Source organism: Nestor notabilis, unplaced genomic scaffold, assembly GCF_000696875.1.
Source record: "Nestor notabilis isolate BGI_N333 unplaced genomic scaffold, ASM69687v1 scaffold31418, whole genome shotgun sequence".
NCBI classification, from domain to species: Eukaryota; Metazoa; Chordata; class Aves; order Psittaciformes; family Psittacidae; genus Nestor; species Nestor notabilis.
Genome location: NW_009939226.1, coordinates 50,351 through 66,468, shown reverse-complemented (window position 1 = coordinate 66,468; position 16,118 = coordinate 50,351). Strand labels below are relative to the sequence as shown.

The 16,118-nt window shown below is 49.2% G+C and overlaps 1 protein-coding gene across 1 annotated transcript in view; it reads right to left on the bottom strand.

The window, feature by feature from the left end:
- Positions 1-8,194: 8,194 nt before the first annotated feature.
- Positions 8,195-16,118, bottom strand: part of CDRT4 (CMT1A duplicated region transcript 4) — a 41,833-nt gene continuing 33,909 nt past the window's right edge. The window contains exons 3-4 of the mRNA XM_010019746.1: positions 8,304-8,372; positions 8,195-8,205 (exon numbers count right to left, since the gene is read on the bottom strand). Coding sequence (XP_010018048.1) covers positions 8,195-8,205; positions 8,304-8,372 — 80 coding nt within the window. The remainder of the gene's footprint in view (positions 8,206-8,303; positions 8,373-16,118) is intronic.

The window sequence follows — 16,118 nt, the reverse complement described above, 5'->3', positions numbered from 1 at the left end:
CTTCCCAGCAGCAGACCTCCAGCAGCTCAGTAGCATGATCCCTACTTTCTATGGGGACAGATCTCTGCCTCCAGAGCAAAAGCAGAGACATTTTGCATTGAAACAGCTACTTCAAGATTCAGTGTATGATGTGAGTGGGGTCAGGGCACAAGGCTCACAGCTCCACCCCAGCAGTCCCACACAGCACCCAATGTCACCTTAGCTTCCAGCCATGACCTTCTGGAATGACTGTGATGTGTCACAGGCAAACTAAGAGAAACCCAGAGGGTGCCACTAAGGGCAGGGCCCTCAGTAATGCCCATGGAGAGCCGCCCCAGCTGTCCCTAGTGACTCACACATATCTCCACAGCACAGAGATAAGCTGAAAGGTCTCTGTCAACCTGAGGTGGCACTAAGATCAGCTTGGATATGTGAGGCATCAACTGGGCTGTGACAAGTGGTCCCCAACACTGGTGTTTCATAGGGAGAACGAAGGCATCCTCTGCACACAGTCCAGCATACATCTGTCCCAGGGAAACTCTGCTGCAGCCCCAAAACATCACCCTCATTTCAAACAGCTACATGGGAGCATCACTAACACTATTGCCTCCAAGCTGCCTTTAAAGCCTTTGCTGCACCAAAGCTGAACAGCCGCCATCACCACCAGGAAGATAAAGGGTATTCCCAAGGGGGTTTGGATCTTCCCAGGCTTTGGGACCTTTTTAGGTGCTGGGTGGCTACTTCTGCCTGGGGCCCTGGCCATCACCCATGACTGAATCCTATGTGTGGCATAAGCAACACACCAACCTTAAAATCAAGGAGGAAAGTTTATCTAATACTGATGTAGAGGAAGCAGGACAACAACGCTGTCCCCATAGACATGTCTCAGGGGTTGGCACAGTGGGAGACATAAAGGTAAAGATGGGGATCCATGCGTGAAGCTATTCAGTCATGTCACAGCAGGATTTCCCTGTTTAGGAAAAAAATTAAACTACCGCTACAGAAAAGTGGTCTGTGGTGCCATCACACACGTATACATACCGCTTTTGACCTCATTGGTCAGGTAGGTTCTGGTGTGCTCACAAAAAGGGTCTTAGCACCCAAAGCACAGCCTTGGGTTGCAGGCTGGCATCCAGAACTCCATTCAGGCAGACCAGATCTCATCGTGCCATCAATTTAACTATGTTCTTGCTGTCCCTAATTCACTTACACTCTACTTTGCCATCCATCACAGGGCTGCAACTGCAGCAGGCTGCCTGCAATTGCTATCTGAATCGATGTTATGCGAAGCTGCCTGTGGGTGTTGTACTGCCAGCAAGCAGATTTCTGTGCAAGCCCTTTCCAGCTGACCAAAATGCAAACAGGGGCAGAGACAAGTCCGGAAGGGAGAGGAACCCAGTGCCAAAAGCTGCTGAACTATTGCACCAATAGCATTTAGACCTGAGGTTGTCACTGAGCATCAGTACAGGTCCCACAGGGGGATAAAAGGCTCAAAGAAGAATTAGCAGAGTTGCCTTGGACCCAGCCTTGCCCCATCACAGTCATTGGAGTCAGTGCTAGGGATTTTCAGCTAACTACACCAGGACTATCTGGAGGGGCCTTCATGCAACACAGTGAAACCACCTTTAATAAGCCTCCACAGGTAAATAAACAGGGAAAAAACACAGAAAAAGAAGAAATTGGGATTTCTTCTGATTTAAACCTTACATCTCTTCAGCCCCATCAAATAATTTTTGATAAGAACATTTTCTAATGGAATAATATTCCCATTTAATCAGCTCCGATTTTTCTGTAGCTAGTAACATTATTTTGAATGGCTGAATCACATTATTTCCATCTCTGTACAAGACCAGCACAATAACAGCACACCTGCCATCTATGGGATCAGTACCCAAACCCAACAGAAATCTCCCAGATAGACTTAGCTTTTGGGGGGAAAATATTGCTACCTTATCTACTGGCATCACCCTTGCAAAGTGATTTATTGGGATAATCAGAGACGGAGCTTAAGCATAAATCCCAGCCCCTCCTGTGTGTCACCAGCACACACAGCCAGCATGATGCTGCTCCCAAGGGAAGAGCAAGGGTTGAACTGAAGGTGCTGGCACTCCCTGGGGAGCTCCCCTGCATTACTATGGGTGACACAGACCCCGCTGCTCCCAGGGAGGATTAGTACACACCAGGGCAACAAACAGCTTTAGCTGATCCCTCCAGGTATACCCTGCCTGGGAGGGAGGTGTCTAAGCATTTTATCTTTAGTTCATTAGCCCTAAAAGCCCCTGCCTTGGGGTGTGGGCAGCATTATAAAAGTCTGAATCATGCAGCATCTCAGGGAAACTCCCAGCTCGTACTGACAGACCTCTGCTGCTTGAAACAAGTGGGAGTTGTCCCCACTACCCCCATCCCTGAAGCTGCAGGGAAATGCTGCATCCACCCCATAAAGTGCTGCAAGAAGATTAGGAACCAGTTTTGCTGTGAACTGAGGGTCATGAGAAATCACAGCATTTTCTGTGCTTGCTACCAAAAAACGCTCAGCGTAGCTTTGTAGCTATTGCAGACTGATGTAGGCAGCCTGTGGGCAAAGAGTCCCTCCTGAGCAGAAGCCAAACACCATGTCCTGGCTATGAGGTTAGGCAGTGGTAGACTTCAAGGCATGAGGAACCCCAGCTTTGGAGACAAGGTGTCCCTTGGAGGAGGCAGCTCCGTGCTGTCTGCATTGCAGAGCTGGCAGAGCACATTAAACACCAGCGAGCTGGTTCCTTTGCTTACTGTTATTTTGACCAGCTCTTCAGTAAGGTTAAAGATCAAGGCCCTGCTACCCTTTGGGCTGAGCAGTTCACATCTGAGTACACATTCAGGAAGGCTGGAGGGCCGGCACCCGCAGGCAACTGCCAAAACAAATGGTTGTATTATCCAACAGTTTCCTCCCCTGAGACCTGATTCATGAAAGACAAAATCCAAGCCAAGAAGCCTTAGGTGTGGAGCAGCAGCCCTACAATGAAAAGAAGGGGCCATGAATTAGGCTGTCACACACAACACCTCTGGTTGTTGTCTTCATCACATGCTTGCGATTAAAAACACATGCACAGTGACATGCAGGTTTCTGGAGGAAAATGAGTTTTATAAGGGGAAAGAGGAAATAACAAAAATATACCAGGGTGAGGAGTCTGAAGGTGACTGAAGATGGAGCCCTGGTCTTCAGAGCTGCCCACCCCACTCAGCCAAGCGTGCTGTGGCCACCTCTCCCATCGCATCCACTTACTACAGCTTCCCCCAGCAATAGTGTTCCAGCTCTGTGCATCCCACATAGCCCCCAAAGGAGCTCATGGTCCATTTCCCTCCATCTGCACACTCAAGTGACTTTCCCATGTTTCTGTGTTTGCAAGAACTCTCGCACACATCAGAATCAGCTGTCTGCAAGAGCGAGGTGGTGAGACTGGCTTTGGTTCAAACATTGTGACAGCAGTACATCACCAGTTGGGAGATGCTTTCATTTCAACAGAGGAATGATAGGACTAACATATGAAGTGTTGGTTCTTCTATAGGTCATGCTGACATCTTCTAAATGCTTTGTGCTAATGGTTTTCATCACTAGTTCTCCTGCAGAGATGCAAATGAAACTGCACTGAGGCAAAAGATTTTTGCATTGCTAGAAGAAATCCTGGTCTCACAGTATATTTTGGGCCAAGAAGATAGTCTCACTTCTGCATCTGCTTGTCTTTATGTGCTCAGAGGGCCACAACAGAATTGGAAGGAGTTGCCTACAGGCAGCACTGGCCACCACAACATGCCTTCCCTGCCTTTCAGACAAGCAGGCACAGAGCACAGTGCCTGGTACAGTGTCTCCATCCCACACTAGTGTGGGAGTTCCCCTCAAGATGGATTTCTATTAAACCTCTTTGCTGTCAGACCAACCCTTTCACTTAAAGAAGCCAAAGCAGGAACTAGAGCAGCACGTGTGGGTGACGCAGAAGGGAACTCCTCAGTGAACCACTTGCTCCCATCCATGAAAATCCCTTACTGCTGTCATTGATATAATGAATACCTCTCATCTCAAAGGTCTCCAAATTGCTTGAAAGATACTGAATATAGCATCTTTTCTGCAACAATCACACAGTGCTAAAGAAAGCACAGACATCTGTGGAGAAAAAGTAACAGATTTTATACTGCTACAGGACACTGACAGTTGGGACCATATGACAAGGAAGGTGTATGAGCATTTAGAATTTGGCCATAAAAATGGTCTTAACATCTCTATTCTAGCAAAAAGCATCTTGGAATTTTTAAGGGTCACAAGGACTTTGATTTTATCTCATCTGAAAGACGGTACCTCCCCCTAGCTCCATGCTGAGGAACTGGTTCAGTAATGGCTCTCAGAACATCTACCATATGGAGCTCCCCTGAAGCATATGGGGACTTCTCCAGAACCCCCATACCATGATGGGATATTTCCAGACAACCCAGTCAAAGCCTTTGATAGGAAAAAAGAAAGAGAAAGCAGATGAAAAGGTTTAGTGGAGCATAGAGGGACAACAAGCCCTTGAGTGCCACAAGTGAAAAGACATAAGTAAGGTGGGTCTCAATTTCTGAGGCTCTGTCCCTGGCCTTCAAGCTCTGCTTTGCCCATATGCACACCCCTTCCCCAGATTGCCCAGGTCCTACACAAAAACAGAGCCCAAAAGTGATGGGATGGAAAGAAAAAGCATGGTTCAAAGAAAGCTGGACTTTTCCAGCACCAAAAGTGGCCCCAGAAGCACAACCTGCCCATTGGAAATCCTGCAACACTGGAGGCAACATCTTTACCTTCAGATGACTGATGGAAGACACCCTTTTCAAAATCTAAATTGCAGTGGAAAAGCACTGGTGTTTAATTAAAGGGTATCTTTCACTTCCATCCCAGACTTCACTGAGTGCTCTGTTCACACAGGTTTGTCCTTACAACCAAGAACCACATATTTGCATTCATGTTGCATGTTCCCATCTCTCCGAACTCACCAAGTGTCAAGAGCTTTCATAGTGCTTGTTATTCACTTCTCCTCCCTTTCCAAAGAAGCAGAAAAATCAAATACATGAACACGAGCACAGGTGGAACACAAACCAGGGACTCAGCTTGTGTGGAACCAGCCTTTGAAGCCTTAGGCTTTAAGAGCCGATGCAGCAATGAGGGGCTGGCTACCTGCAAGCTGGTGAAGGCACGGCAGGTACTGATTCAGCCTCTCAAAGAGAACAGGGGTAAAAGGGTGGAAAGCATCCACCCTATTCCATGTGTACATCTTGAAGAATCAGTATTTATTGCCTAAATAAACTCCCGTATCCCATGTATAACCCAGGTTTTCCAGCTGGAAGCCCAGTCAGTCCTATGCGGCTGCTGTATGACCCAGCTATACCAAGTGACATCTCTTGAATGTTTAGTTACTATCTTTTCCATTTGATTGTCACCAGGATTTTCTATGTGACCTCTGGTTTAGGGACAGATTTTAGACTGATGGCTTGTGGTGGTACCCACTAACAAAAGAGACAAGCATGAAGGCAGGTTCGCAGGGGAGCAAGCACTGGCACCACACAGCTAGGCTACTGCTAGTAATGCTCAAAGGATGTGACCAAGGCCACATATAGAGGCAAATTATTGTCACTGTGGACAGGAGACCCATGTCTTAGTGAGGCTAGGACTTACTTTTGAGCAAAAAGCCTGTACAGAAACACACAAGATGCAGTGTTCCGCATTTCCCAGCGGACAACTCACACCATAATCTCTCACCCCAGCTGGCCCCGGCCCTATGCAGGATGAAGAGATAAATCCTACCCTGCCAGACAAGAGGTTTTCCTCGGCCACGCTTGGAATGGAACAGCAAGAAGTGTCCATGGGGTTTGAAGCCAGAAGGCACAGCACACGCCAGCAGGACATGCCATTCCCCTCAGGGCATCGCTGCCCGCCTACAAAGCCGCCTCAAAGGTCACGTCTCCCTGCGATGGATGGCAACAGTTAAATTCATTCCATGCAATGGGGCCGGGCGGTGATTCATGAGGCTGAGCCTTGGGTTGTGCTGGCAGGACACAGCTGGAACAACAGCTGCAAGCAGAGTACAGCGTGCTCCGGGCAATGGGGAGCGTGCCACCACCGAGGGGTTACCGCTGGGCAAAGCGGGGAGCAAAGGAGAAGTGAGGATAATCTGCCAACACAGCACCTATGTCCTGCCAGCCAGGGAGAAACAAGAGCTGAGACAAGAAGACGAGAGGATGCTGCACAGCCTCCCTCAGGGCAGGGCATTACCCAGCCAGGCTGCTCCAAGAGACTCTCCTACCCTGGCAATCACTATCTCTCCCCAGCACTGTGGATCAGGGGGACCTACAGTCCTCCCCTCCTAAATCTGGTTCTAGACTCGTAGAACGGTTTGGATTGGAATGGACCTTAAGGTCATCTAGTTCCAACCCCCTGCCATGGGTAAGGACTCCTCACAGTGTTGCAGTCTGACAGCTTGAGAAACTAGTTTGAGGGACCAAAATGAGATTCCCAGATTTGCTTTTGTTCCACGGCCTTTCTGGCGAAATCTTGAACATCTTGCACCTTTTCAGGCTTTCTCACCCTGCCTCCCAGAAACAGTGAAGGACAATGTGGCCATGGCAGACCTCAGCAAGAAGGACATAGAGCTGGGTATGCCTGGGCACAGCTCCTGTCCCAAGGCCAGTCTAACCAGTCCATGTGTCCCTCTCCAACAATCTGCTCAAGCTCAGAAACCTTCTGGACAAAAACATTTCCAGGTCAGAGAGATATCGAGAAGTTGACATCTTCCAAAGAGGTAAAAACATCTTTGTCAACCATTCCACTTTAGGGTTGTTTTATTTCCAAGAGACACCACTAATTTAAATACATGGGAACTCATGGGACTTGGCAAGGCATCCCGCCACTCTTTGGAAGACATGACACATATTCCTATATTCTCCATTGCTATTTCCACCAACAGACCTCACTCTGCATCCTCCCTCTTCCTTACATGCTCTGCATTACTAAATGTGCCTGCTGCCCCCACTCCAGCTCACCATGGCCATCTCAAGACAGCGGGGAGCTCTCACAGCCAGTGGGCTAAGGAGTCCTGAGAGTTTCCCATCACCTTCCTGGAGCTGATCCACAGCACAAACACCTGCACATACCTCTGCAATGGACAAACATCAGCAGAGGGGAAGGAAAAGAGGAAAGCATTAGAAGTCGTGATAAACTGTCCCACACAGGACCCCTCCTACCCATAAATACCTTGCAGACACAGTCAAACCTGAACCAGCAATGCCTGGGGAAGCACAGCTGGAAAACATCCACCCAGGAGCACCTCTGAGGGTCTCTGCTTGGGTCACACTTGAAGTTTGGTCTTAAATGACACAGTGGAGCACGTTTATCTAACTTTAGGCACTTTGCTAAACAAGGAAACATGGTTCTCTGGGGGACACGGGAGTCAAGCACAGCCTTGAGAGCATCCCCTCTGATGCACACTCCTCCCACCGCCACACACATCCCTTCCCCTCATCCTCTGCTTCATTTATAAAGGAAAAGAAACATCCCTGCAGCACAGGCAGGGGCTACACTGTGGTTTGCGTTTCACTACAGGCTTTTTATAGCTTCCAGTGGAAAAAAAAGCCCTGCAATGTGAGAAGGTCGGGGTAACGTGACCGGCGCGCTCAGCGCTGCCAGAACCAGGGCCAAACGCTGCTAAGAGCAGCCCAGCACACAAACACAAACCTACTACCAGCAAAGCAGGTTGACACAGCCCTGAGCAGTCCCCTGTGAGAGGCAGAGCTCACACCCTGGGGGAAAACAGCTTCATTTCTCATGTTCTATTCCAGCTGATGTGTCAGCCTTGCTCAGTTGATGAGTGCAATTACACCAGTGACCTATTCTGACACTGGGCTGGTGTTCTGTAGCTTCAGGGTTACCCGCTTGAGTAGCTGCTCACACACATCAGGGCAGGACACAGGGTCTAGTCCTTCATTTGAACACTGCAAAGCACTTTGAAGGAGCTGTTGGCTCCGCAGTATTTACACTGGATTGCAGAGAGCATATTTGCGCTTGAGTCAATATGAAACTAATTGTTTGAAAGAGTAAAGAATTCAGACCCCGCCTTCTGTTCCCCGGATCGGAGCAGGTCTGGGCTTTCGGAGGGCGGGCGGTGGGGGGGGGGGGGGGGGGGTGACAAAAAAGCTTGGGAAAAAGGAAAAATTATCCAAGTTAGTTGGAATCTGCAAGGAAAAACTGGAGACACAAGGTCAAAGCCCAAAGCAAGAACCAAACTGGATGGACTGCCCATGCACAGCCTGCCTGGGCTCTCCTGCCTCACCAAAGTGCTCATTCACAAACTGCAGCTCAAACTGCCCTCGCTGCCGCAGCAACGAGCACTTCAGGAAGTCTAAAAGGGTAACAGGAAAAGCAGCAAAGGCAGGGGCAGAGCTGACAGCACCACCCGCCTGCTCGCTCGCCCTCTGGATGTTGATGTAGAGCCATGAAATCCTATATAACCCAAAGGGGGTTTGCTGGTGTCTGAGCAGTTTGTGTCATAACAGAGCCCCATTCATCACATGTTGCTAATGAATTTTCCACTGAGCAAAACCGGGGATGTTCTCAGGGGCAGCTCCTGAAACAGCCTGTGTTTGGATGTAACCGCTGGCCAGAATCGAGTTCCTTGTTTCACATAGGATTAAAAAACACAGCATCCAAGTGGGGCATTCATCCCCCGCTTCATCCCATCCAAAGATGAGGTTTTTACCTGCCTCAGGGTGGAGGTGCCTGCTCGCCATCTCTGCAGAGCCACCCAAGCCTTGCAGCAAAGGAAAGGAAAATAAGTCACACCAACAGCGACAGAACCACCTCAGACCCGCTTTCGGAAGTGATTTAGGCACTAAGGAGCCTGTGTTTGAGATTTAGATGCACGTTTTTCTTTCCATTTAATATAAAGTGAGAGTCCAGAACATTTGGTGCAGAAATCTCTTCACCAAAGGGCAAGGACAGAGGAGGCACTTGGTAAGTCCATGCTGTTTACCCCTTTTCCTCCTCTGCTCACAGCCCACCGCCTAGGTCAAACCCTGCCATTTGGCCAGTCACAGCAGGAAAACCAATCCCCCATCACACAAACCACGTTTCATAAGGAGATTGCATTTCAGAGAGAAAACCTCTGGCATTTGGCTCCGTGCCCCTGTGGTGAATGAACCATGTGGGCTGGGTCCTTGTGGAGCCCCGTCCAGCCCAGGACAGAGGGACGTACCCACACATGCATCCTGGTGTCCTCACCAGTCTTCCCCATGGGAAGGCAGCTCGGTGGGACTTGCAAGTATTGCCAGGAGTTCTCACGAAGGCTACAGCACACTGGGATCAGTTCCAGTTCCCGCTCCAAAATATCCCTGAACATTAATGCTCAAGGCATGCCACAAAACAACAATTATCGGCTGGGACTTGCGGCAGGGGCTGACTCTTGAGAGTGTTTTCCTGCCCATTTTTAGCCTCTGTATGATGAGAGCTGTATTGCTCTATGGATATTCTGCTTTACCCTGTCTCTTAATGCAATGCCCGTTACATCTTTGAGGGGAAGCTGCATGTAGATGTGTAATGACAGCTTTTTCTAAAGGCCTGGATTATGTCCTTGAAAGCTTTCCCCAGCTGGGAATCACCCTTTCAGTCCTCAGATGCAGAAAACCCCCAAATATATAAAAGTAAAGAGGCAAAAGTAATAGAGAAGAGATGAAAAAGCTGGAGCCTGAAAGCCCCAGGAAACACCTTTACAAATCAACCAGCCCCAGCAAACTTTCTGCAGTATATTGGTGACATGGTTTAGTGGTGGACTTGGCAATGCTGGCATAAAGGTTGGAGTTGGTGATCTTAAAGGCCTTTTCCAACCTGGTCGATTCTATGATCCTATGTCTGGAAAACAGCAGTGGGATGCTGCAGAGAGGCAGAGTGGCTCCTTTATGGCCAGAGGTTGCACATGAGGGAGATCAGTCATCCTGGTGGGTCAGGGAAGAGCCCGGGACGGGAGATACTGGTCCTGATGCTGTTGAGATACCCACATCCTCACTGACATCAATGGGAAAGCCCTGGTTTGCCACAAAGGAAAGGAGCAGGCGACACAACCCCATCTAAGATGACCTCAGTCAAACTATGAAAGAAGCTGCATTCAGTCTGGCCCCAACTTGTCACCAGCCACAAGACCAGAGGTGCAACCCACCAAGTGTTAGTAAACATGCAGTGGCTTCTGACTGGGAGCTTGCAGTGTCCTTCTGCCCATGGTAAGGCATCCATAGCCCCCAGGAGACCTCCATTCCCAAGGAAAGCTGTGTCAGCCCTGGGCAATGGTGCACAAAAGGGATGGGGAGGGAAGGCGAGGTGGCTCGCCTGGAATCCAGGCAATGTGGCCATTAGTGTTGGAGAACTGCACTGCTACAGGGAGGGGGAAGAAGTTTTCCAAGGCAAAAGTGCTTATTCATCACCAGAACTCATTTGGTAATTGTCCAAACCCTGTCTGTTTGAATCAGTGAAACTGTTCCTCAGCACATCCCTCTTCTGACATAGCTGTGAGGAAAGGTTTCTCCTCCCTGCAGGAGGAGGGATCAGGAGCAGAAGTTCACTGTGGGACTGTCCCTCCCAGGCAGGGCTCCCTCTCTGCTTCTTGGCTCTGCTGCTTCTTTCCAGAGAGCTTGTACCAGTCTCAGCCTGTTCTGCTTCAGGAAAAGAGACCAAGTTGTTGGGAAATACAGGAGAAAATCTCTGTATATCCCTGATCCCTGCATATCCCTGGGGTACAGTGCTCAGCACATGGGCATCTTAGTGCTCAAAACTGTCAATAAGCTGCTCCCAGGGGTGCCACCAGCACCTTCTGAGCTGCAGGAACACGAGCACAGGCTTGGGTAAGGCTAAGGGATGGAGGGATATGTGTGAAGACCAAAGAGTGAAAGACCAGCTGGGAAAGCAGCAGGAAACTGCAGGAGAGAAAAGAACTCAGGGATGTGTTTCCATCTAGGAGAGGGGCTGTATCACAACATAAGGGGAGAGAGCCCAGTGCTGTGCTCCTGACTGTAGCAATAGGAGAAACTGAGGCTTACAGGAGTAGCTGCTTTAAGAAGGTTAATTTACGCCATCCAGGGAACAACTGAGCTGCTTTCACAAACAACATGCTGTCATGTAAGGGTTAAACACAGCATTTCCTATTCTGTCCTATCCTTAACCACAGGCTCTGGCTCTTCTTCCACCCACCTCTGGTCTTTTCTCAGCTTCACGTGGGTACAGCTGGGGTTTATAGCCAACATCTCAACAGCATTAACGTGCAGCAACCTTGACATCTGCCTGGGGCATCCCTAGTTCTCCTCATGAACCAACCAAGCAGACCCCAGCCCAACACACAGGGCTGGGGCAGCTCAGCCTTAACATAAGCCAGTCTGCAGGGTCAGGCCCAAGGGGGTTTGACACCAAAGCAAACACATCAGCCACATCCCCCTCGCTCTGGACTCTCCAGCCCTTGCCATGAGCTCTGTTATCCCAGAGGCTGCCCATGGCATGGAGCACATAAGCTCAGTGCAAACTGAATGGCTGGAACAAGGCCAGAGGAGACAATTTTTACCTCATTAAGGTTAATGTCAGCACAAAGGCAAGTGAGACCTAGAGCTGTTCTTCATGGCCACAGTGAGCATTACCACACCAGGAATGTCACTAGCGGAGTAATGGCCATCTGCAGTGAAGCCTGTCCCACTGGCTTCAATTGAACTGGTTTGGGTTTTCCCCCTATAAAACAGGTATTAGGTCAAAAAATGCATTTTGTTGGATGTCATGTTCTTGTACTAACACCACTACGAATACCCGAGAAATGAGGAGCTGGAAATGACACCAGGATGTGTCTCAGGCTCTGGGTACCTGATGGTTTCACACCAAGCCCCAGCCTGATGGCCCTTCCCTGAGGTTGGGCCTGACTATTTTCCCAGAAGGCACCAAACTGCTCCATCTGCTCACATCCCAGCAAAGACTGTTGCACTGGGGACACCAACCTCCACAAAGCCCAAGTCCATCTCAGCCACACTCACACCGGACAAAGGACCTAACTCTGTTGCAGGGGCAGGAACAGACTCTGGTTCCTCAACTGAGTGCTTTCACCACAAAACATCTTCCACTGGTGGACATAGGTTTTGAAAGGCAGGGGAAAGTATGAATGTTCACCTGCTCTTTTGCATCGTTATGGGGAAAGCAGTTTGCATGGCTGCAAGCACCAGATTCACTATGGAATCTCCTTATCCCACTGGCCGCCCGCCCCAGCCTCTCCAAGCTGGATGCGTTTTCCCATGCTAAACTATAGCCAAATCCCTATGCAAAATGGAACATTGTACACTGGTTTCTACAAGCCTTTCCATAACAATCAAAGCAAGCAATAACCTCTGCTCCCTGGGGAGCAGCATTACCTCTGCCTACTCCCACTTGCCAAGTGAAGGGTGCTTTTCAATCTCTCTATTGAGCAGACAGGTAAAACACTACAACTGCTGCTACCTGTTGTCAAGGTCACCATACAACAAGTCTTCCTTAACTCCTGCACTGTGCAGGTTTTATAGGGGATCATTTCTGCATCACTGGGCTATCAGCTCATCCAGGGAGGAGAGCTTCTAGTGGAAGTGCTGACACATCCACATAGCCCCACCACAAACTGCCCAGCTTTTCACAGCAGCACCTTTCCCTGTGCACCCTGCTTGGTCTCATCATGCACAGAGCGTCCCAGTTTATCCATTGGAGAGTGAATCAGCAAGTCGAGAGCCCTGCTTGCTGCGGATTAGCTCTCCATTTGAAAGGATAGCCGTCATTATTGTCATTAATCCATCCCAAGGAGCCTGGCCAGCAGCCCAGAACAGCTGGGGTGGCCACAGAGCGTTTCTGTTCCTGAGCATATTTTCATCTCCACCACGCTGAGCTCCCCACAGCCCTGCTAACAGCCTCAGCTAATAGCAGAGCCTGCTCAGAGAGATCAGTGGTAATGTAATTGCTAGAGCATCTTCCAGGAAACGTGCTGCCGGATCCATGCGTGGTTAGAAGGGAAACAGAGAGGAGTGATGGTGAGCATCACAACAGGGCTTGCCTTGGCGGTCGCCCTGCTATAAAGCACCTGAAATTCAGGTACAAGCCCTTGGAGAGAAGAGATTCTCAGTCTAGGTGATTGCTGGCTGTGGTTGCTGCTGCCTGTGGCTGCCAGCAGCACTGCAGACCCATATGGTTCACCACCTTGATGTGAAGATGCGAAGAGATCCTGGTGCACACAGGGTCTGTTAAATAAACAGGGCTGGCAGCAGTTATAACATGCTTTGGTGTTTTTACTGAGCCAGGCAGTAGATTGAGAACAGCAGATCTCTTCCCTTTAACCCCCTGCCATGTCGTCAGACAGCAGCTCCTGAGAAGGGCCTGGCCGTTGTGCTACTCTCTGCTGAATTTTACAAGCAAAATTAGCACATTTTCTCTTTTTAAAGCATTTCTCACATTCTTGCAGGTCCAATATAGTCAAACATGCAAGAAAGAGCAGCCTTAGGGGAAGACCACAAAGGGACAAAGCATCTTGCACAGGCACAACATATGACGAGCTCTTTGCTGCTCTGCAGCACCAAGTGTAGGACGCAAGGGCAGACAGGCACATGACTTAAACTCCCCAGTCTTCTGGCTGCCTTTAGCTGACACGACTTCAGTGGGTGGCTGGAATGCCGTCTATCTCCTGAGGCTGCTAAAAGGGAGCCCAAGATGCCAGCACCAAGGGGGGGAATCTTTTGACCACAGAGGAGTTGCAGCAAAGTGGCATCCACACACCCTGCCAAGAGGCTGACAGGTCCCTCTGTGAGGTCTGGGCACAACCACCCCTCCTCAGAGCAAGAATTGACAACCCTGATCCCAAATCTAAAGGCTTTCCCCATCCTCTGCTTTATGTGCCATCCTCCATCACAGCTTTGGCATCTCATTGGCATTTAGGGAGTTATGTTTGGAGAGCAACAGGTCTGATTCTGGCCCTGATGACTGTAAGAAGTAATCTGTCATTCGTGGAGAGGACCATGGGCTATAGTGTAACTGCCACCACTCTTCTTCCTGCATGTGCAGCCTGGGCATACATGCAGTGCAGTCAAGCAGAGAGCATCGAGGCAGAACTGCAGTTCCCCATGAGAGCAGTTGGTCCCACCTCTATAGACAAAGACCAAGTGACCTGTTGGTCTTCTCCCTCTTGCTGCTGGTGTTTCAAGCTCCAGCCTCCCTGCAGCAGCTCCCTACTTATGTGTGAGGAGCAAGCAATAGGTACCTCCTCAGCCCATAGCAGTCCCACCAGCACACCCCACCTCAGAGGATGCTGATGCATTGTGCCACATCAGCCTGGTCATCTCTAGAAAGCAAAACCATCTTCCCTGCTCCCAGCAGAGCAAAGGTTAGAGCTGCTATGAAAGAAAAGGACTGGCAGGGTAGATGATGTGTATTTTCTAGAGGAGGCATTACATTTTCAATGCTATTCTTCCTGAACAGATAACGCAGAAGTCTCACATCAGCACAGCTAAAGATATAGGACAAAGTCTCACTCTCCTTCCCCCAGGCTCACTGGGAAGAGATCTCCTATTTACCTGTTTAAAAACTGAAAATCCGTGGTCAAAACCAAACCAAAATCAGTTTGTGGTTTTCAGATTTCTAATGAGAAACTGTAACACCTTTAAGAAAGCATCTACTGTGCTTTGAGAAAACTGTTAAAAAACATCTCACAGTTTCATCTAGCAAGGAAGAAATTTCCATTATAAGAAAAGTGGGAAAACCCCTTGTTTAACCCAAAATGCACACTCAAAACTCCCACTGCAAGACTAAGCTTGGACTCGAAGAAGCAGATGCCATCTATTGAAGACAGGGACTAAAGGCATCTCTCCTTCAATTTTCATGAGACTAAGATGTAGGGATTCACCTTTACATTTGAGCCAGAGTAAACTCATCCTGCCTTTAAGCTTTGCTCCTGTCCTTGCTATGCCAGCAAGCAGCTTGGATGAAAGATGGAGATAGGGAGGACAGAGAGAGAAAAGAAATAGATGAATGATCAGCCTGGAAGGACTGAAATTACAGTGTTTGGGCTCTCCTTCCCATGATCCTCATCCATGCTATGATATCCAGATGAACCTTGGACGCAGATAAAAGCAGGAACACAGAGAAATCCCTGTAAAAGAGTTGATTTCACAGGAGCAGATGGGTTTTGGGGGTGGAACTGCATTTCCAACCTACCCTTTGGTACCCACCCAGAGCTTACAGCAAGGTGCAGAGCTCAGGTCCGAGCAGTTCAGTAAACCCAGACAGGGCTGGCTTATTAAATCCTTCTGGACTTTGCCTTTGCATCTGCAAGGATGAATCAAAAGGCCATTGCTGATGCAGCGGAGGCTGCTTGAGCAGGGAAGGGATGCACAAGCAAGGGAGGCAACAGCAGCCTCCAAGACTGCAGCAGGGGAACCTGATGAGCTGGCATATAGCTGGGCAGTGTGAGACAAGCCATAGGAATGGAGTTTATTGTTCCCCTCAAGCAGCTTGGAGAGCAGGCAAGAGATGGAAAGTAATTTGAGGCGAGATTGAGATCTCTGACAACGCTTTGGAAGCACACCCTGAGCACTGTGTCACAGTGAGCACTACACAGTGTGCCAGGCTGTAAAGCCTGTTGCTTATCAGGATTATTTTTCCTGCCTTTAAGGCTTTAAAGTGCAAAAGTTAAATCCCCCTTGGATTGTAGGAGGCTGATCCAGCGAGGCACTGAACACTACCCACCTGCAGAGACTCTCATGACATACAGACATTATCAGCCCCACCTTTCTGCCCACACATCTTTTTCATATCAAAGACCTGAGGGCTTTACTCTCACAGAAGTCAGTGTTGACCCTCCACTAAGCTGTTCTTCAAAGCATCACAACAGATCCATAAACACAAACGTACAAACCTCAGCCACTCTGGAGAGCATCACGCGATGAAGCCCTTCAGGGCACCATTTCTCTGCTGTTCAGATTGCAGAGTGTGATGAAGAGCATTGCCAAGAATAACCCATGCTTCTTGCTGAGTGGCAGCAGGACAGTCTGCTTGGAAAATACAGTTCATGCAGGTTTTGAGGAGCCAGTATTGGCCTTTGAAAACCTCTTCACCTGCC